At 35.5% G+C, this 23,401-nt stretch overlaps 1 protein-coding gene across 4 annotated transcripts; it reads right to left on the bottom strand.

Moving 5' to 3' along the window:
• Positions 1-7,301: 7,301 nt before the first annotated feature.
• Positions 7,302-23,387, bottom strand: LOC132711355 (complement factor H-like). 4 transcript variants are annotated; one of them, XM_060690086.2, is made up of 8 exons: positions 22,956-23,352; positions 21,296-21,473; positions 20,401-20,568; positions 19,202-19,393; positions 16,950-17,120; positions 13,381-13,581; positions 12,559-12,741; positions 7,302-7,983 (listed from the first exon to the last, which is right to left on the bottom strand). In XM_060690086.2, the coding sequence occupies exons 2-8, from the start codon at positions 21,354-21,356 to the stop codon at positions 7,961-7,963; spliced, it is 999 nt and encodes a 332-aa protein (XP_060546069.1). In that variant the 5' UTR covers positions 21,357-21,473; positions 22,956-23,352; the 3' UTR covers positions 7,302-7,960. The 4 variants fall into 4 exon arrangements, with proteins under 4 accessions (XP_060546069.1, XP_087746183.1, XP_087746184.1 ...); XM_087890057.1 differs by lacking the exon at positions 7,302-7,983 and having other exon boundaries at positions 12,429-12,741; positions 22,956-23,387; XM_087890058.1 differs by lacking the exons at positions 7,302-7,983; positions 12,559-12,741 and adding an exon at positions 12,429-12,558 and having other exon boundaries at positions 21,296-23,369.
• Positions 23,388-23,401: the final 14 nt, after the last annotated feature.

Below are 23,401 nucleotides of genomic sequence, written 5' to 3'. Positions count from 1 at the left end.
ACAATACAAAATATAAAGGAATTTTTTTAATAAAAATAAAAAAAAATTAGACAAGAACATTAAAAAGAAAAGCATATTATCCTTCCCCCATTGAATATTGCCAAATATATTGCAGCAATAATAACTTGCCCCTCTTGCAAAACAAATCCAAAATTTATAAACTTGTACATCTATTTGCAATCTAATTTGACCTGTCATACACTATCTCTATGAAGAAAAAAATGGTTAACAGGTTAAGCAATAGCAAAGTTAAAGTTCAAGGCCCTTTGTTAATGATCTGTTATTGCATTTTACTCATAGAAAGTCTACAACAGTTTTTATATACCACAAATCACCAAAATCATCATCTCTGGATCATATACCCTTGTTTGATTCTTAATAATAAAACTATTGGTGGACTTCTCCCAAGATGGCATGTTAAGTGGCTGGTGACTCTTTTTTCCCACTGATGAACAGCTGATTTTACCTCCAAAGCCAGTTATTTGGTGGCTTTGCTCCCTGTTTTTTGAAGAGTAGAGTAGGAGAAGAGGAAGGACCCAACATGACCCTCTGGTGATTGTGTACCTGCAGAGAAGAGGGATTCAATTCTCAATAAGGAGAGTCCAGAAAGTTGGGTCTCTTACTATATTTTCCTTTCAGTTGTTTGTTTTTCCTAACCAGGCCTGGGTTTTAATTGCACTTTTTAAAACTTTACCAACTTTTGATTTATGATTAATTGATTGCTGACCTATTTGATAATCCCTTCATGCACTTTTAACTTTTAAATTTTTTTCTGTTTTTTTCACTGTTTACTATCAAACTCCAAACCACTTTCATTTTTGCTGTAAGGAGAAAATACATTGTTTGGCAGTGAAAGTCATCTGATTGGATTTACATTTATATAGGATTATGATTTTTTTCTTTCTAGCTCTTTAAACAATATAAAGAGCTCTGGTCTTTATTTTTTAAATATTGATGGAAAAAATATCCGTTTTTTCAGCACTTTTGATTTTGGGAACAAAACTTTATCTCAATCTTTCTCTGTGGAGGCTGGATTATGATTTATCTGCTTCTTTTGTCCTTGGAAAGTACAGTGATTTTTTTTCAAAATGTCTCTAAAAGGAGATCAAATTTTCTGGGAAGCACTTGAAAAAAAGAATGCTGCCCAACTTATAGGTTGAAAATATAAATTAAAATATTGATGGGTCAACAATTGCTTTGAACCAAACCCAGAATGATATCCAAAAGCAAGAAATAACAAATGTATTTCATTTGCAACTTGATGTATTGGAATATGATCTCTTGCTGCCAGATCATATTCCAAGAAAGTGCTTGGTCTGAAAAGTATAGATCTGCCAGAATAGATTGAAAGGAATATGAGTACAAGAAATTCTGAGATAATGGAATTGGTGAAGGATAGACTGGACATTCATGGCAAGATGAATGCTGTGTTTTTAAGGAGAATTTTTAAACTATGGATGCTGCAGAGATATTTACAACAGAGACTTATGAACTTTGGAAATGAGATGCAATTGTTGGGAAACTTCCCTATAAAAATTCTAAGAATAAATAAGGTAGATCTTCTCAAGGAAAGTAATTTGTCCATTGGTTTCCCTCTATTTCACCCCCAAGAAAATCAGCCTGGTTTACAAAACGCAATGGCTCGTAGGAGCATGCACAAACAGATGGTGTTCTTTATTTCAAGTTAAGAACAAACAACTCAACTCAGAATCTTCTGCAAAGACATTATGAGTTTACTGAATTGTAATGGAAAAAAATTGAGACAGCTGGAGTGTTCCATTTTCTGTTGAAATGTAATGCAAAACTTCTCAGCATTTTTAAGTATGGAAGATTGGCCCCTGGCTCCTTAGAGATGATAGATAGATAGATAGATAGATAGATAGATAGATAGATAGATAGATAGATAGATAGATAGATAGATAGATAGATAGATAGATAGATAGATAGATGATAGATAGGTAGGTAGATGATGGATGAATAGATGATGGATGGATAGAGATAGATAGATAGATGATGGATGGATAGAGATAGCTATCTATCTATCTATCTATCTATCTATCTATCTATCTATCTAGATAGATAGATAGATAGATAGACAGACAGACAGACAGACAGACAGACAGACAGACAGACATTATTCTTATTGCTCATTTTAATGAGCTTATTGTTGTTAATAGTGAGGCAATCCTGTGTCATATGAGTCAGTGTCCTTCCACTTATTTAACTCTTCTAGCATTATAGGTTTGATCAGCAAAACCTTTGAAACATTTTCTGAGCTATCCAAAAATATTATAAAGTCCTTTGTTGAATTAATTCCATCCTAATATCTGTAATGAGCCTGAGAAATAAACTTGGGGAACTGGAGGAACAGCCAGAAATCTTGATCTCATAGCGACAGAATTCACTTTTCTACCTTATTAATCACTGAATTTCTATCCAGATGTAACCTTACCCCCAGTTATTCAGCATTCCACATAAGTGAACATAAGCTTCCCATTGAATATCATGTAATTATATTCACTGACTTGCTTGCTTATTCAACAATTTAGATCAGTTTATTTTTTCCAGCTTTCAAATAAAAAAAAAATCTGACACCAGGAAAATGTGTGGCTCCAGTGTAGAGGGAAAATGTGGATCCAAATCCAAGCTAATTCTCAAGGAATTTGGCAGCTGTAATTTTTCTCCTATTGGAAGATTTTTACATTTTCTCCCAGTTCTGCACTAGTCAAAGAAAGCATGATGGCTTACCCAAACATTTTGGTGGATGAGGTGTCCATTCTTGCCCCTGACACTGAATCCATTCAGGTCCCTCCAAGACATAGCCAGGGTAGCACCTGTATTGCACTCAGTCATTTTCCAGGTACTTGGTTTTCTCAGTGCTCACAATTTCCCCAAAGTCAATCTCATCTGGTTCTTCACATGCTGAAATTATATTTACATTAAATTATCTTACCTGCTTCAACAAGTTCACTGTTCCTATTGCCATATTTTTCCATCTATAAGACACCCCCATGTATAGGATGCCCCCTCCCCCATTTTTCGTACCCAAAATTCAAAAATCAATATCAAAATAGAAGACATTTATTTTGCAGAGTAAGACATTCACTTACCAGTACTGGTATTTTTGTTTTGTTTTGTTTTCTGACATTTTTATGGGCTCAGAACGCTCCAACATTACCGCTCCCTGTCACATCTGGGCACTGGCTACATGCTCTCCATAGCATCAGCTGATGTCAGTTACATAAGGCTCATGACTGGAAGAAACCTGTTAGCTTTTTTCTGCAATCGGAAGTTTCACTTGTGAGGCTAGTTTGCAGAGATAAGGTATCGGCAGTTTCGCAACCACGATTCTCCTCTCAACCCCCGTGTATAAGATGCCCCTTCATTTTTAGGTAAATATTTTTAAGAAAAAGTATCATCTTATACATTGAAAAATATGGTAACTCTTATGAACGACTCATGAATTGTGAGATAACAAACTTCCTGCTCTAAACCAAGTTACATAATCATGTCCCAGTTTTATCTTAATTGGAAACTAATACCTGCTAGGCACTTAATCCTCACTACAAGTAGTCCTTGATTTAGTGATTGTTTGAAGTTTCCAGGAATTTACCTGGGGAGGAAGTTATGACCCAGATTTGAAGTTTCAACAGTCATCTTTCACCATGGTCACATGAATACACTTTGGTGCTGGACAACTAGGCTGCATTTATGGCCATTTACAGCATTCCTGGTTACACAACCTTGTTTTCTAACAATTTTGCCCAAAAACCAGCATTTACTTCCAGTTTTCAACAAAACTGCATCAATAGTGAACCATTAGATCACTTAACAACTGTGGATTTGCTTAATGACCATGGTAATTTGTTTATGGCCACAACAAAAATGGTTATAAAAAATCTGATCACATCACATCCTGTGACCGACCCTCTTTAGGACTGTAACAAGTTATAACCATGATGGACAGAATCCAAGTGAGTCATAACTCAAGGACTATGTTGTGGCCCCGCCCTCTGAGCCTGTCCCATCGGAGGAAGAAAGCTCCAAGCATGAGGAAGAGGAGTCAGCCAGGCCTCCCTCTCCAGGCCCCTCCCCTCTGGCACTGTCTCAGGTGCCGGCCGAGGGAGAGGAGATTAACAGGGAGACAGGTGGCTCGGATGAGAGCAAGGGAGAAACATCATTCTTGGATGCACGCCTCCGAAGGCGTGATAAACGATTGCAGCAGCTCAGGAGGCGTGCTAGGGATTAGAACTGAGTCACTGGACCACACCCCAGAGACTATATAATAGAGGGTGGTGGCCAGTGATCCTTGTGACGAACAAAAAGTAAACCTTGGATAGTCACTAAAGCCTCGTCCGGAACTGCTGAGAGAAATATTATTCTGATTGAACTTTTTGTACGCTAAGTATCTTATCTTTCTGTTTTGTGGAAATAAAAGCACTTGGCAGACGGTGTGTATATCGCTGCCAAGTTGGAGATAAGACCTGGGTGTGTGCCAAAGTGTTTCCTTAACCCTCAGCTGGCTGTGTTTGTGTGTGTGTGTGGACGGGGACAGATCAGACTATGTATAATATGTAACCTTCCCTTTCTGATGTTTAACCTGAGCAACGCTGGGTATGGGGAGCAATTTAGTTTATTAATTGATTAAAAAGAAGAAACAAGAAAGCTCAGCCCTAGCAACTTGCTGGCAACCATCCAAAACAGTGATAAATAAATTACTGGCTCAAAGTTTTGATTAGTATGAATATAAGCAAATGCAGTCAAAGCTCCTGTGTCTTGTAAAGCAGTGGTGAGTTGCCCCTGGTTTGCACCGGTTCTATAGAACCGGTAGTAAAACCGGTGGGAGGCTCTGCCCACCTACCCTGACATCATCAAAATGCTTCTGCATATACAGAAGAGAGCACACGTGCGCAAGCGAAGAGAGAGAGAAAGTGCGGCCCTGTTGCGAACCGGTAGTAAAGGTAAGTAGAATCCACCCCTGTTGTAAAGTGAATATTATCTTACCTGTCCTCTCCTAAGGGATATTCTTACCATAAATTCAAATATTTATTAATTGATTTTATTTTTATCCTGATGTAAACCTAATTGAGATGCATCTCTAAAATTTCAAATTTCTGATTTATGAAGACTCATCTCCTTTACATAAAATGTTACAGAAATTGCAGAGGGTCCCTCCATGATCGATGCTCTTATGGAGATATTATGTGCTGTAGCGGCAGAGCAGAGCATTAATAGAGGGCATCATAAAACAATCACCTCGTCTATAGGGAAGTATAGAGAAAAAGAACCTAGTCTAGTTAACAACCTCCGATGGACTTGGGGGAAAGTATAGATAGCTGCAGTACTGATAACATGTTCTTCTACATATACACAGGGAAAAAAAACTTGGGTCTGAAAGCTTCAGCAGGATTTATTGCTAGGAAAAGTCCTCTATTTCTGTAATCTCTGATTTTAGTACATTAGCATCTGAGGGGTTGAATGATGTGGAAATATATTCAATAAATATATTCCGTTTTTACACCTGTTCATTTCAACATTTAGGGATCCTTTTGTTTATAAGTAAAATAAACCATTAAACACAAATACTTCAATGAAATCAAAGAGTAAACTTTTACATCAGTTTTAAAGTAGCATTATTAGACATGGCAATCACTTGGTTATTATGGTATCAAGTTATTTGTTAACTGAAAGAAAATCTCCCCAAACAGGTGTGAATTTACAATACTGATGCTATTTGCTATTTTTGCTATTCACCAATCAGTTGCTGAAAATTTTTGCATATGATAAGGGGATTGTAATTATGAGTTTATGACATTCTTAAAGAATCTGGCATTACAAATTTCAAGAAAGCCACAAATGAAAAATAGAACTCTTTGCTTTTGCTAAAAGTAACCGTTCCTTTAATGACTGCAGCAGAAACTGTTTCCCTTAGCAACCCCTGATTTCTTATCTTCTTAACTTACCATTTTGAGAAGAGCAACCTGGCCAGAGAATAAAAGCAACTACCAGGAGCAGCCAGTTCTTCATAGTTCTTCAGGCAATGTCTGAACTACCAAACCTCTGCTCATCAGTTTCATTATTTCATCTGATTTCTCCCAGCTACTACCTGTCACTTCCTCACTTTTGTTTGTTGGGTTGCTTTTTGTTCATGAAGAGGAAGTATTATCTGAATAAGAATATGGTCTTTGCAGCTAAGAGAGGACCTCACAAGAATTTTGGGAAGTTTGTGTTGCAATGTTATAACAAACAAATCAAGCAATATTTCAGCTTTTCCAGCAGTGATTCGAAATCTTCAAAAGAAAAAAAAAATCACCACTTGTTCCAGGGTTGATCAATTTTAAAACATTCCAAGGTCTTCACTTGTAGATTATTAGACATGAGAGTTATGAAAAATGCTTGTAAATGCAAACTCTCTTCTTATTCTTGCAGGGCTTAACACTGCAATTTTATGTAAATCACCCAGAGTGATTCAGGTGAAATGGGCAGAATAGAAATTTGATAACTAATTAAATTAGTTACAGACATATCTATTTTGCATTTATTATGTCAATAGTTATAGGAATAATTACAGGAAGTTTCAGATATCCAATACTTTTCTTAAATTCCTCTAGATTTTTACAGTCTTCAGCCAAATGTAGTTAACCATTAGTCAATTATATCAGGGAAACTGTTTGTACAGTTTAGGACTTATTTTTTTCTCCCCAGATTTTACAGATCTAGGATTAGGTTCCATTTATACAAATACTCCGAAGGTCAAAATAGTATCAGCTCCCAGGGCTAGAAGAAGACAAAAAATAAGACATTGCTTCCTTATCAGAAGGATACAATATCTATCCTTCTCCTCTTACCAACCAGGAAAAGTTCTTTTTAGAAAGGAAAATGTGATTTTACAAAAGGAAAGAAATTTCCTTTATTCCTTTTTAGTCTTTTAGAGAAAATATAAGTAGATTTCATTATAGAAAGGTTTAATTTTTAAGATATTAAATCCTCAAAATGGTAAATAAATAAAGCTTGCTGCTGTTTTTAACATATTTATTTCAGAAAATATATCTGTTTCTCACAAGACAAATTAACAATTGTGTCTGTATATCTAAATACACATAATATAAAAACAGATGAGAATCTGTATATCAGTATTATTTAAATGCTGGTAAAGTTCACCTACTAAAACCTTCTTCTTCATTTATATGAATCTGTAGAATTGGAGGTGGGAAAAATGGCATAGGTTATACTATTCTGTAATTCAGCTTTTGTAAAGTCATCTTTCGGATGAGAATGGAATAAAACATTCACTGCAGGAGTTCTACAGAGTCCTGGTTTTATTTTACAAATAAAATTGTGCTTAGAGCTCACCATTATTTCAAGCGAATATTTGGCAGAATGCTCACACGTGCTTAATAGGAATAACAGCAAGTACCTTATATGTAGACTAGATTATCTATAATTACAGAAGAGAAATGCATATATTGATATAGGACATTTAATAAACGTTCCAGGAGATTCATTAATTAGAAAAAGGCATTATAACATTTTGGTCCATTGATAAAAATCTAAAATCCAAAGCTGGTTATTTCTTTATGTAACCAAAACGGCACAAAATAAAGATGATTTAATACATTTGAAAGCACTTCAGTGAATTCAGTTATTATTAAAACAAAGAGAAAGCAGTAAATAAAGATACAAATCGATGATACAAAGGATCAATGCATCTAGGACCTATTTGTTGTAAGTTGTAGCTTCTGTGCTGTATATCTCAGATTTATAAACCATGGATTGCCTTGAGTTTATTATACAGGAGTGACTAATCTTTTAAAGTTGAATCTTTCTCCAGTAGGATTCTGCATATGGCATCTATATAATAAGCTATCAAAATCATGCTAATAGAATTAGAAAGAGCAGGCTGGTACTCTCATTTTTCTAGAGTGTTTGGAGAAGAAAGAGGAGAAGGGTGAACTGTCTTTCACCCAGTTGATGGATGAATATCTGTAAAATAAACAATGCATACACAATTATTTAGGAATAGACACTTTGGAACTTAGATTCAGTAAGAATGGTTCTAGCTGCTGTTATTGCCCTTTATAACAGTGAAGTGGGAGAGAACTGGAAGTTTCACCATGGTAAAACTTCCTATATTTTGAAAACAGAAATAGCAAAATAAGGAACAACCATGCTGAAAAAGCAGATATTGCTGAATGCAAATGCAAATGAAATGAAAATGAAAACAATTATCAAATTTGGAATTATTTCTATATCCTACTATTATCCTATTACTCTTCTATATTAAGCTATACTTTTTTTATGTAAAGTTTTTTTTTATTTTTTTTACACAAACACACACACAAACATACAATGTATTTTTGCTGAACAGAGTATTTGGCCGGTTAACAAATTTAAACAATTTTTAGTCCTTTCAACTAAAATTACAATTTCTATACCTCCTTTTTGCCATAATATTTATTTTCATCTATTTTTTTACCAATATTATCCTTCATTTTCATCTCTGATCTTAACTAAATTCCATTTTCCCTTCTATTCTATATTAAATCCCTTCCTATTATCATCTATTTTTATATCCATCATCAAATTAATTAATTATGTGGTGTTACAGTTATTTAATTTTTGTAGTAATAATAAAACCCACTTATTTTATAACATACATTTCCTTTACTAATACAATCCAACATTTTAATATAAATAAATTAATTATGTAGATATCCTTTTCATTTATATATTTGAACCAGAAGGAAAAGATGTGTGTGTGTGTGTGTGTATGTGTGTGTGTGTGTGTGTGTGTGTGTGTGTGTGTGTTTTTGTAGGTTTTCACAGGTACAGGTATGCAAGTCTTGGCATATTCGGGTCTTTTCCCATGTAAGATTGAGAGTATCTTGGTGACATTTCGATGAGGTCCCACTCATCATCAGGCTGGTGTCTTCGGCTTTGTGCTTGTGTGAAGAAACCATGATCGGAGATGCCGTCTCTCTATAAATACTGGTGGGGAGGTGGGGAGTGTTGGCTTTGTTGTTGTAAGCAGGTTGGTTGGCTGTGTTGTTATATCTTGATTAGTTGATGGAGTTGATGTTTGCAGATTAGTTGGCTGTTTCGTAACATCCTGTGTGGGCAAGGTCCTAGCTGTGTGCCCATTAGTCTTTTGTGTTTTAACGACTTGTCGGCAGCTCCGATCATGCTTTGCTCGCACAGGCATGAAGCCAAAGGCACCAGCCTGAAGATGACGAGTGGGACCTCATTGAAACGTCACCAAGATACTCTCAATCTTATACGAGAAAAGATCCGAATACACCAAAACTTGTGTGTGTGTGTGTGTGTGTGTATGTGTGTGTGGATATTCCAATTAGTTCCATTTTCATATATCAAATAATTTTCCCCATATCTTCCTCCAAGCCACATCTTAATCATTTCTACTTTCACCATGATATGCAATTAAAAATATTTCATTTATTAGTTTCCTTAAATTTAAAAATATTCTAGCTATTTATCCTCTAATCATATAGCTTTCTCCATATATTGTTCCAAATCATCACTTAATCATTTATACATGTACCACCGTAAACCATTAAAAATATTTCAATTATTACTCCAAATATTTTTCAGTTCATTTTCACCATTATATGATTTAACATTATTTCTTATTACAATTCATATTTCAATTCTAGTCATATACATCATATTCCTCTTTCATTTCTTTGCTTTTCTCCCTTTTCATTTTCATTTTTACCTTTTTCTTTCCCCTTTTTTCTTTTTGTGCCTTAAAATCCTGATCTCTCCTGTTTTGCCCTATATTTCCCATTGTTCCCCCTCTCTTTTCTCTCTCTCTCTCTCTTTTTTTTTTTTTTTTTGGTTTCACCACTGTTTAGCCCACTGTTTAGCCCAGTATTATCATTTTGTATTTCAAAGTCCGGAACTCTTCTATTTTGCCCTATATTTCCTGTTATTTTCACCCTTTTTCTCTCTTTTTTATTTTTTCACTGTAAATCCCAGTGTAATCATTTAAGTTCTTTATATTCTTTCTGCTCCACCCTTCCTTCCTTATTTGTCTCTTTCCATCCTCTTTATTTTTTTCATTGTTAATCCCAATATAATCTCTAAAAACCTCCTTTTTATTATTGCTATCCACATGTTCAGTTACTTTTTATATTTAATGACATTGTCTTTGTCTTCTTTATTTTCAGCTTGCATATGTTCCATGTCAGCTTTTGTGTCCTTGGATTTTAATCCTCCATGTAACATTGTAATTATTTCTCTTATTTCCATTTTCCATGACAAGTACATCAATTTAATCATTTCTCTAATTTCCTGCACCATTTTATTCTTTTTGAGTTCCAATTTTAAAAATTCCGTTGTATTCCTTCCCCCCCCCCCACTCTTTATTCCCAAAGTCAAGCCACTTGCAGACAGAGAAAACCTCCCCAAAAGTTCTCACGGCTGTTATCTGTAAAGTTCACAATTTTCCAGAACAAAGACCAAGTTGCTATATTCCTTTTTTTTACTCCAGAAGGTGTCTCTCTGCAATCCACAATTTCTGATTGTCTAACAAATATCCATTTTGTTTCAATCTATATTAGCAATCTTACCTAGCTTCTCTTTTTCTTTTTAACTTTAAAAATATCAAATCAGTTTTATAGTCCAGTCTGAATTTAAACAGCTCTTTTCACTTCTTTTTTCCTTTTTTTTCTTTTGTTTATACAACACTTCTGTTATAAGGGTTTATTGTCCATTCTCTTTTGTTTTTCTTAAGATTCAAAAAAGAAAGGGGGAAAAAGGATTTATTTGTTTCTTTCTGATCCTTTAACCAATCTTGGGGTAATTTCTCTCATTTTTAAAATTTTCCAGATTATTTTCCAAGTAATTTTGTTCAAAAGCCAATTTTCCATTGGGTTTTTGTCCCTTTAAAATTGTGCTTCAAGATCTTCTTTTCTTCCTCCCGTGCTCATTAGCTGCCGTTTTATTGCTAGGGGTCTTCAAGTTAAACATTTTTTCCCTTATTGTTGTTTCAACTATGGGTTGGCTGTCACTCACCCGGCTTCAAAAAACTCCATTCCATTCACCACTCCTGCTCAGTGCGTAGTCCGGTTGCCCCAGCTTCATGACACCTGCAATGGCTGCCACCCCCCGCCACTGAGTCATAGACAGTTTCTCTGACCTTCGAGGAACTTGCCTGTTCCTCTTGGTCTTCCGAGGTGCCTCTCCTTCTTCCCTGTCCCTGCAGGATGCTTCTGGTCCGAAGACCCCTCAGCAGTGGTTCGTCAGTCCGAGTTTTCACGGAGCTCATCAGAGCCCGCTAATTTCCTGACTGTCCCGCCGTGATGCTTCCAGTCGAATCCTATATTAAGCTATGCTGAGGGGCACATGACATGGACTTTGTATTTTGTTAGCAACATAGTTATATTGTATTTTAAAATATGTTGTATTTTACTTGGTATTTTAAACATAATTATTTTGTATTTTAATTTGACCTACTTCTGTGTCTTTTAAAATGGCATGATAAGGTGATACGGTTTTATAAAACCATTAGACTGGAATATATGAAAATTTCTTATCCTATGGCTGTATAGATTGATTGGATAGCTTCTAACATTCCTAAACTGAAAAGATAAGCTACAGAAGGATGGCTGGAGACTATATCCTGATAAGAAAAAAATTCTTAGTGTCAACTGGCATCTGGTTATCTCACTTCAAACAATTTTGTAGTTGATTTACTGTGCACTTTTATGCTGTCCAATCAACTTCTCTCTTGCATTTTCTTTGTTGTGTTAACTATACAAAGGAATGTAATATAGGTCTCGGGGTTCTCCCTTTTCATAGGGAGATCTCACTTTACCAGGGTTCCCTAATAAACTGCTTTTAAATTATCTTCCGACTCGGTTGCTTATTGGGAAGGTAAACCAAAGCAGAACCTAGGACCAGATTTGGCTATCAATATTGTATTTCTTTTCTCTTCTAGTAAGTAACCTTTTCAGTTTCCGGAGGATACTTTCTCCCCTTCTTCCTATCAACTGTCATGATCTTTCTTTTCCCCACCGTGGTTATTTTCAACTAAATATTTTTTTGATCAGACCATTGAATAAGCCCTACATTAATCCAGACCTCTGCACAGAGGTAACCACTTTTTCATTCTGTAAGTTCTGTTAAAACTTAAAATAAATCCTTCCTCAGATTCTAGCGGAAGAAGAAAAAGAGGACTCCCAAATTGTTAAGACTCAATGGACAAAATAATTTTGCCAAAGCAAAATTATTTCCTCAATTTAACTGCTGAACCATCATAAATAAAGTTTCAATGAGTAAAAGCTAATTAACTAGGCAGTTAGTTTTGATAGTTTTGTTCCCATTTTAAAAATAACTCTCTCTGGTCAATTAAAATATTAGTGCTTGGGAAAAGGAGCTACGTATATTATTTCAAGAAAGCAAAGAAAACCAGAGCTGAATTTTAATTGTGCAACTGGAGGGAGTAGGCCAGATTAGGGAATGGAAGATGAATTGGATGGAATGTGTACTGCTCTCCAATAGTCAGAAATACATAGAAGGGATCTAAGTGATGTTTACCTGCAGAAACACAATTCAGAGTGGGAAACCAGTCATTATTTCTGCATGTGGCTATTGGTAAATGGTGTTCAGGATAATACCCCATATCGCAATTAAATGAAATCTCATCACCGTCTATGAAAGTACTCCCATAGTTATAAGTCACATGACCATGTGGCAAGTTTTTAGGAGGAATGCACTGTTCTAAAAAGAAAACAGATACATATATATATAATATAATTGTTATTTAAAAATTTAAACGCGACAACAAAAACTAACAAACTAATATAAAGTAAGGAAGAAAAAATAAAAGAAATGTAAAAACTGCAAAAAAGGAAAAACAAGAAAAATAGAAAAGAAAGAAAAAAGATACAATAAAAATAATTTGATTGAAATTTTTGTGGAAATTGAAAAAATGCTCAGGGTTTTTGGACTTTCTGGTAATTAACCAAGTGTAGCTTTTTTTACTACTCCAATTTCTAAAAATTGATAAATAAATGCAATATAACACATTCTTTTTTATTTTTCTTGTTAGATATCAGATAATAGAAAATATATAAGAAATCTAAAATATGTAATTCCTTGCAAAATTGTATTTAAAAGTGTATAAAACTGGTTCATAAATTAACAAAGCAAAGATGTTTGAAGACTTCCTAAATTTGTTTTAAGAAGTTGCAAAAGAATTTTGCCTTTGAATTCTCTTCAGCCCTACCAATGCATTATAGAATGCTACTGGTAATAGTTTTTAAAATAGATTAATGCTAATTATATTTTAAAATAAAGTTAATATTGTTGGGGCTTTCCAAACTCATAAAAGTGAAACTTAAACAATGATGCACTTACTATAACATCGTGGTTCTGGATCCCAGCCAAAATTAGTGCATTTGATTCTATCCCAATGTTTTTTATTTCTTGGCAGAAAACCATGATTACATTTGAAACCAATTATTTGTCCCACTTTTTTGGGAAAAGAGACATCACTATAATATATGTTGGACCAGGATAGTGCTCCATTCTCTATATGAGGAAAGTCACACTGTTTTCCTTTGAAGAAAGTAAAGACAAACAATTAATCCATTCCAAAACATCAACCTATTCCACCCATTTTCATCATTATTAGAAAGTTCTCTTGTGTGTCATTTCAAAATACTAGCTTAAAATAATAATCATCAAAATGGATTACCCAACTTTATACTCCATAATGAAAACTTAGTCTACTGATTGCAGGTGAACTTCTAAATACATTTAGGATTTCTGTCTTAAAGCTGAAGCCATTGTGGGTTTGAATCAATCTTTGTTTTCACAAATGGAAGCATTCTGCAAGGAACACTCTGCAAGGACAATTCTACTCAGGGAATACTACTAGCAAGTAGTATTTGTCTGTTTCCCTTACTTTCATCTGGAAGTCCTCTCTCAAAAACCAGAAAACTGAATAAAAATTCCTCCATGAATGGAAATCGTACTTAGGATCGGAATCCCTCACTCACTAATCTATCCATATTAAGGCTACCAAAATTGATTAATGACAATCTATCTATGGCAGCCATCATATTTAAAAAATATTTTTACTAGTTCAACATATTTTTTTTATTTAAACAGTTGAAACCTAGGGTATTTTATCAAATTCAACAACATGCAAAGTAATTTCCAAACTTCAGGAAATTTCTCACAAGGCTAAAAAGCTGATTTGAATAACTGCAATAACAAAAGATTTTTTTTCTGCATAAGTGATCAAAACTAATCACTTCTATACTTTGGAAATTCTGCAAGGTTGCATATTTGTCAATCTTACTGTGCATATTCTATCTCTCTACTAAAGACAGTAAAAGGAAAAATACAGCAGGACATAATACTAAACTTGACTGGAGCCATGATTATCAGAATTAATGAAAAATTAAGGTCCAATTAGGATGTCATATTTCCTGTTCAAGAAGCTGTTGTTTTTTATTGAGATTTGCATCAGATGCCTATATCAATTCAAAATGCTATCTTATAGGGATCACTAAAACCACTTTCCCAATTTAGACACAGAAAATTTGTATCACAGGAGAGACTGAGGTTTTGCAAAGGGGTACTATGGCGTGAGATTGGGGGGAGGAGAGAACAGAAGTAGGAGCAGTTTTGTTTGTGGGATGCCATCAGGAACATTGGAAATTGTGATCATGTTATCATGGCTCGTTGCAACATCATACTTGAGAGCCAGGCACCAGGCACTCGGATTGTGATCATGTGACTACAGGGATACCATAATACCTGCAACTTCACAGATCATAAATCCCTCTTGTTCAGTGCTGTTTTAATATTGGACGGTCACTGAACGAGTGGTTGTTACTCAAGAGCTATCTAAATTCATAAAGAGATTTTGTCACAAGTATTTTAAAATGCCCGAAAATGCCCTGTTTCTTTATTCTGACAAAAACTAGACTTGAATAAGTGTTTTATTTCTGGAACTTTGCAACACTTAGGAAAGGGGAATGATGTTACAGTTGTTTTACCTGTTTATATTCCTATTTTTAGTCCTGTAGTTATAATGTCTTTACCTTACTACACAGCATCCTGCATTAATTGCTGTTTTGTAGCTTTTTTCAGCACTATTTTTTTTTTGAAGCCTACATGATTCCTTTATGATAAAGGGTCAACTTTAAATTAACTCAACTCAGTGTTCAAATTGAGCACTTTTCAAATTAGCTAGAGAGCATGTGAGAGAAAATATGGATCTGAAAAACAGGAAGGAATATGAAGTCAGGCTAGAATCTTCAATGGTTGCCATATGCTGGCTAATGAATTCTGGGAGTTTATTTATTTATTTATTTTATGCAATTTATATGCCGCCCTATCTCCGAGGACTCAGGGCGGCTCACAACGGTAAAATGCCTTATTAAAATGATATAAAATTAAAATCCAATTTAAAACAGTTTAAAATTCATTAAAAAAAACCCATCAGTCCAGGCTACGGAACCACCAGGTCTTCAACTCGCGGCGGAACGAGCAAAGGTCAGGGGCCATCCGGAGCTCCAATGGAAGTTCCAGAGGGTGAGTGCGCCCACAGAGAAAGCTCTCCGCTTGGGGGTCACCAGCCGACACTGTCTGGCCGACGGCACCCTGAAGAGGCCCTGTCTGTGGGAATGCACCGGGCGATTGGGGATTGTCACTGGCTGCAGGGGGTCTGACAGATATCCCGGGTCTAGGCCATGAAGGGCTTTATAGGTGATAACCAGCACCTTGAACCTCACCTGAAGGGCAACTGGTAACCAATGCAAGCTGCACAAGAGGGGTGTAACATGGGAGTGTCGGGACGCTCCCATCACAACCTGCGCGGCCGCATTCTGCACCAGCTGAAGCCTTCAAGTGGTTTTCAAGGGCAGACCTAGGTAGAGAGCATTGCAGTAGTCAAGACAGGAGGTGACCAGCGCATGAGTAACGGTGCGTAGGGCATCTTGGTGCAACTGTCGCACAAGGCGAACCTGGGCAAATGCCCCCCTGGTCACGGTCGTCACATGGTCTTCCAGAGACAACTGTGAATCCAGGAGGACCCCCAAGTTGCGAGCCCTATCCACAGGGGGTAACACCTCACCCCTGATGGTCAACGATGGAACATCTCGATCGGAACAAGATGCCAGTACCCACAGCCACTCGGTCTTGGCAGGGGTGAGTCGAAGCCTGTTCCTCCCCATCCAGGTCCATACCACTTCCAGGCAACAGGACATCACGTCGAGGGCATCACTGGGCTGGTTTGGAATGGATATAAAAAGCTGGGTATCATCAGGGTACTGATGATACCGCACCCCAAAACCACGGATGATCTTCCCAAGTGGCTTCATATAGATGTTGAACAGGAGAGGCGAGAGGACTGACCCCTGGGGCACCCCACAAGTGAGGGGCCTCATAGCCGACCTCTGCCTCCCTGCCAACACCGCTTGCGTACAGCCCGAGCGATAGGAGGAGAACCACCGTAGAACGGTGCCTCCCACTCCCAACCCCTCGAGCCGTCACAGCAAGATACCATGGTTGATGGTATCAAACGCCGCCGAAAGATCCAAGAGGACCAGAACAGAGGAATATCCCCTGTCCCGAGCTCTGCAAAGATCATCCACCAGTGCGACCAATGCCATCTCCGTGCTGTACCCCGGCCTGAAACCCTATTGGTATGGATCCAGGCAGTCTGTATCCTCCAGGGCCAATGTGGAGTTGAAGTCCACATGCCTTAAAGTTGCCATGATTGAGAAACACTGCCATATGGAATAGCATGTCATTTCTATTTTATCCATAATTAAATGAAAATAACAGTAAAAGACTAACTTTGAGTACTGCAGAAATATAGGTGTGTACAATTGAATATATTATCAGTCCTTTAAGATTTGGCATTGAATTAAAAAAATATGCACAGCCGCAGTATTGTGAAAACTACTTACTGACACATTTTGGATATGGCGACCAGCCATCTTTGGTGCATTTAGAGGAATTTTTATGACTTTCAAGCATATATCCTGGTTTACATGTTGTATAGATTATGTCTTCAATGTTGTAACGAGTCCACAGAGGAAAAAAGCTACCATTTTCTATTTGTGGAGCAGTGCAAATGACTTGTATTGAAAAATAGAAATATTGTTATGAAGTTATTATGTTCCTCTATTTTCTATCAACATTCTATAGTTGCTGGTATCCTATATGATACCTATGCTCTGACAAAATTATGAGGACAATCTGTGGTTCCAATGCAGCTACATGTAATTGGAAAACAACATCTAGAAAGGTAATTAAATTTTTGCCCTGCTGCTTTCTTGGGCTGCTTCCCTGGCTTATTTTTGGACCAAGGTAATAAAATATATGTTTTTTCCCCCTCTCGGAGGATATAAAACAAACTGAACAAGTGATTTTGCTCTCAAAAACATTGTTGAAAGATAATAATGCAGTTCCTCATTTAATGTCTTTGCAATTTGCTTTCCAAATTGTTATTACAGTTATGTTGCTTAAACTGGCATATGTAAAATGATAAAGGTCCCCCAACAATTAGTTAAAAGCAAAGAATTCAGCAAATGTAGTCAGTTAACCTGAATAAGATTGTGGTTATTCTTTTCAGCATGTTCAAATATCTATGTATGTATTTGAGTAGAACTGATGCCAGGAAACTATATCTTTACTGAATACCACTTTTAGTTTTCCTAAAAAAAATACTCTCAAAATGTTTTATTGGCATCATACTATTTTAATACCTGATGAATAGGAATTCAAAACTAGTGGTAACAGTCTCCTGGAAGTGGTAGAAGCAGCAATAGAAGTCTCTGCACCATTAGAAGGACACAATACATAACACATAAATCATTACGCAGGTTCTTTCCATTGATTATTAATGAATGTTGGTATCTTATTTCTTTCTCATGCACCAAGTTCTAGCTTGGAATTGTAGCCACAGTTTAAAATTTATAATTCCCCTGATTATAGTAAAAAATAATTTCGTTGAAAAATAATTTCATTTTCTCCACCTTGATTTAAACTAAGTTTGTGTTTAGAAATCACAATTGCCCTTCTATGAAATAGAAAGTTAACCTTGTTATGACAGATTTTTGAAAACAGCAGATCCTAATTTTATAAAGTGTTGTTCAGGACCAGATATTGTGTTCTTCTATTGTGTTTCTAAAAGGTAAATGGCCCAAAATTCTCCTCGATAAAACCAGTTATCATGTGAACTCAAGAAAATCTAAACAACAAATCATTTTCATTACACTATTCCTTATCTATGTGGAAAATATATTATATAAAAATATATTATCCTGTTACTTCTGAAAATCTTGGATAACTTTTATATCATTCTGCTCCTTTTAGAAGCAAATCATTACAGGTAGTCCTCGACTTACAACAGTTCACTTAATAACTGTTTGAAGTTACAACGGCAATGAAAAAGATGACTTATGATCATTTTTCACATAACCGTTGCAGCATCTCCATGGTCATATGATCAAAATTGGATGCTTGCTAACCAATTCATAATTAGGATGGTTGTGATCCCCTTTTGTGACCTTCTGACAAGCAAAATCAATGGGGAAGCCAGATTCACTTAACAACTGAGTTATTAACTTAACAACTGCAATGATTCACTTAACAGCTGTGGGAAGAAAGATCTTAAAATGGGGCAAAACTCACTTAACAAATTTCTCACTTAGCCAAATAAATTTTGGGCTCAATTATGGATGTAAGTTGAGGACTACCTGTATATAACTCTCAAAGTAGTAAAGTCTCTGCAGCTGCTATGAAAACACACCAAATAATTCTCAAATGCCATACACATCTGTTAGAGCTTTGATGTGTTTAATTAATCTAGGTTTAGGTCAGGACCTTTAATTGTAAAAAAAGAATATATAGATCAGACCCAGTAATATAAAGTGAAATGGGAGAAGAACATAAAAAGCAGGATTGGTTCTGATAACAGTGAGGCATCTGAGAAACAAATAGGTCAAGATATGGCAAACGGGAAACATTTTTAAATAGGATATGAATAACCCTAGGTCATATGTAGGTATGTGGTGGTCCAAATATATAATCGAAATAGAAAGAAAACAACAATCCAGGGAAATGAAAGACACGAAAAAGAAAAAAAAATAGTGATTAATTTGTTAAGGTTAAAAAAAAGCCAAATGAAATTGATTCACAATAACAGTACATTTACCAGAAGGATTACAGGAAGGTAAAGTTAAATTCCCATCAACACACTTTCTGATAGAAGGAGATACAATGAAATATCCTTTCCTGCATGTAAATTCTATTGTATGCCCATTTCTTATCCATTCTGAATGTCGTTGTCCACCATTCAAAAGAAGATTTCTGTCACCCAGCTGCTGTTTTGTGAGAATACAGGGTGCTAAAAGAAAGTGAGAAAAAAATATAGATTGCCTTTGGGTTGGAAGCTGATATTCCTTTATTTTAATTATATTTTTTTACCTAATTATAAATTTATGTATGTACTTAAAAGTTATAGTATGTAAGAATGGCCAGCAGTGCCTCTGTTTTCATTCATTCATTATTTATTTATGCTAATTATCTGCTTTTCTTTATGACAGGTAGGTTTCACGTAGTATGGAAAATGATTCCCACAAAGTGGTCCTATTATAAGAATAGGGTAATTGAAAATAGGCTCAATGAAAATAGACAATTAAAATTTCAAAGCATAAATATTACAAAGTTATGAAATATTGTATAACCATAAAAAAACCTATATCCAAAGTGTACCTGCTGTCTCCAGTATTCTGCTGTAGTTCTTCAAATGAACCTCTTATTTTTGAGCTTTCCTTGAACAGAATCTTTCTTTTCTCTATTTTGTATATACAATGGTTAGCATCTAAAATTCAGCAGCTCTCCATATGTATTAGCCTCAACTGCCAATGTGCTAGTCTCAATTGTGTGCATGCTAGCCTTGCATTAACTGAATTTTAACTATGCAGTCTGATATCAATTTATAATTCACATTATTTGAACTCCTACCAATTGTGATCTACCTGTATGTCCAACTGGTAGCTCTCTCTCTTTCACTTTTGCTAAAAACTTTCCCACCTTCTTTATAGAGGACTGTTCAATTATTCCTCTACTTACATTACTCTCAAGCCAGGGTGAAATTCAGCAGATTCTGAAAGGTTCTGGAGATCCGGTAGTGGAAATTTTGAGTAGTTCGGAGAACTGGCAAATACCACCTCTGGCTGGCCCCAGAGTGGGGTAGGAATGGGGATTTTGCAGTATCCTTCCTCTGCCACATCCATCAAGCCACACCATGCCCACCAAGCCACGCCCACAGAACCGGTAGTAAAAAAATGTGAATTTCACCACTGTCTCAAGCTACATTGAAGCAATCATTTCATCACATAGCCCACTTACCAAAACACTTTGGTGGAGGTATCCAACCTTCTGCTTTACATGTTATCCAGTCAGACCCTTCCAGATCATATCCAGGGTGGCACTTATACTGTATTCTGTCATTTTCCAGATATTCCTTTTGTTTATTCATTTCAGTCTTTCCAAAATCAATTTCAGGTGGGCTGCAGACTGAAGTTACAGTTAGCAGCATGCAGACAATTGTATTTATTGTTTTTTTTTTCTTGGCAGCACAACAAATGCAGCATGATTTTCTTAAGTTAGATTCCAATTTTACATATTATTCCTTCTCCTAAAGTTCATTCATATTCCTGTGCTATCATTTTTCCTCAGAATAGCCACCTTTTTAAAGTAGCATCTAAATAATGACCCTGTTAGCTCACTGCATTCCAGTGTTTCTAATATTGACCACTCTGGGAGAATGGTATTGCTTTTAGTACTGATTAAACTAATAAAGATACGATATAAATAAATAAACAGATAAATATGTTTTGTTTTTGATAAAGAATGCAGTTGTTATTGTAACCATTAGCATGGGATTGCCAATATATTATATGCTTATGAAGAATACATTTCTATGTATAGTAACACCAAATGTAAATGGCATGTCACAGCATTCTAAGAAGTATAATATTCTGCTGAACAACTTCATAAACATCTAACTGTGTACTAAGCCACTGTTCTACAGTAACTGGAAAATTAATAATATAGCTGCCAGAATTTTACAATTTTAAATTTAAAAAATGCAAAACTGATTTTTTTTCCCCTGCAAATCTAATTCTTATAGGAATTTGTTCTACAATTCTGAAATAATTCATAGAATACTTTTTGTCATATATATATGAAAAAGTTATATTTTCATATAGCTATGTCCATATTAAAAATATTGAGAACTCACCATGGTCAGAAGTACATATTTCTAGAAGAAATGATACAACGCACAGCAGCCAATCCATCATTAGGCTTATAGTAATTTAATAATTATTTTCAGAATGAGATCTTCTATTTGTTCTAATTTTTCCAACAAATAATATCTTAAATATTCTTCTTCTCCTTTTACTTCACCAATTGTTTCCCTGTGTGTATGTTTTACTGTTTAGTACATAAAGTCCCCTTATTTTATATACTGTAACATAAGTAGAATTTATTTCAGCTGTAAAATCCACTTAAAATTATCTGCTAAATTGATATATTAGTTCTGATTTACATTTTCAGTAATAAGGATTAACACAAGCAGACTTTTTGAATAATAGAATCCTATATGAAACTGTTTGGCAAAGAATATATTTAAAAATAGCCAATTCAGTAAAAGATCATGAAGACAGAAGCAAGAAAAAAATTGATTTAAACATCACAAGATTCAGTTATGGATCTTGGATCTGTGTTTTAAAAAGCAACCGGATTACCTTCTAACAAAAGGCAGACTGCCAAATTCAACAAAGAGCCTGTATCCAAATCTCAATTCTGAAATCTGCATGGGGAAAGGGGTAGTGACTACTGAAATGTTTAGGAAATATTAATTCAATGCCTTTCCCTGAAAAGGATCCTGCTAAAACTTTCACTGTAGTTAAAAGCTAGAATCTTCTCAAATCCTCATTCTTTCTCAGCGCTTTTACCACCTAGGAAATGTATTCATTTCTATTTTAAATAAAACAATCTATTGAGGAGTTCTAATATTATTTGTCCTGCTTTAGAAGCATTTCTTGAGTATTTCTAAATTAATTTAATTCTATACTTTGAATCAACTGAACCCTTCAGTCTGTACAAAAAGGATAAAATGTAATGAGACTGCAATTTTCTGAAAGAAGACAAAGCATTTTTCATCATATCATTGTGATGGCACCACATCAGAATGTTCAGAAGACTGACGGGTTCTTATATTTAACCGTATAGATACTATTTCTTCCAGGAGAAAGAAATATTTTCTTTTGCTTTGCCGATTTGAAAATTACTGCTACTTTTTCTTTACTGAGGTAGAAACGCTTTCTTGATTCTTCTGCCAATCAGCTTTAGGAAAACCTTTGCAACCTAGAGTTAAGACTGCAAAACTAGAGGTTCCCGGTCATCACACATTATAATCTGGTACAAACATATCTCACAATCACTTTAACATTGTTTTCCCCTTCTTCCCACAGATATTACCAATGACTTATGAATTTGGGGCAGTGGTGTCCTAGAGTTGGCTTGCCCTGACTGGCAAGAGCTAATTATTTGGTTTCATAACTTTGTGAGCAGGTTAAAAACAATGCTTAGTGCATTGAACAACTGTTAGTCATCTAGTGACTTAGCACAGCATAGCAATGTGTTATCTTTACCAGCACACTAATGGTTTGGTGTTTGTTTATTACAGATAGCATGGCAGATTTTGTTTTCCTGCCTGTTTCATAATTTAAAAATTGCTTGGGACATGATTATCTTGTTTACTAATTAAATGGTTATATATTTTTTTTACTTTTTGTATATATTTTACAAATCATCCACTCATGGGAAGCTACCAAATGTTGGATGCTTCCACATGGAGGGCTTCCAGTGCAATTAATCAGAAGACATTCACTTACTCTTTCCTTCCTGTCTAACAGATTTTCTGTGGGATAGGGAAAAGAAAAATGGCATGAAAAAAAATGAGAATCTACTAAGGGTAACAATTCCATGAATGAGACAAGTGATTGCATAATAAAATGCCCTTCTTCAATCCACTTTTTTTTTGCTGGTCCACTTTGCTCTGACTACAACTGAAATGGAGAAAATGAAGGATGAAATGTGATGTCATATGTGCAGCTTTTTGCCTTTTCCCACTCCTGGTATCCTTAAAATATGATTCATACTGTTGGAGTCTATTCTGGAGCTTGAAGATGAAGAGAAGATAATTCACTTTGCGTCTATCCTGGTTGTCAGAAACAGTTCCTTTTTATCCCCTTGGTGGGTTTTACCTTTTACTTTATTACTGCAAGGGAATAAATAACCGTTATTCTATTTTGAAGAATTCTTCCTCCCCCCCCCCATT

Source organism: Pantherophis guttatus, chromosome 3, assembly GCF_059756535.1.
Source record: "Pantherophis guttatus breed Tessera chromosome 3, ASM5975653v1, whole genome shotgun sequence".
Taxonomy (NCBI): domain Eukaryota; kingdom Metazoa; phylum Chordata; class Lepidosauria; order Squamata; family Colubridae; genus Pantherophis; species Pantherophis guttatus.
The sequence above is the reverse complement of the archived record's forward strand: the minus strand, read 5'-3'. Positions and strand labels throughout refer to the sequence as shown.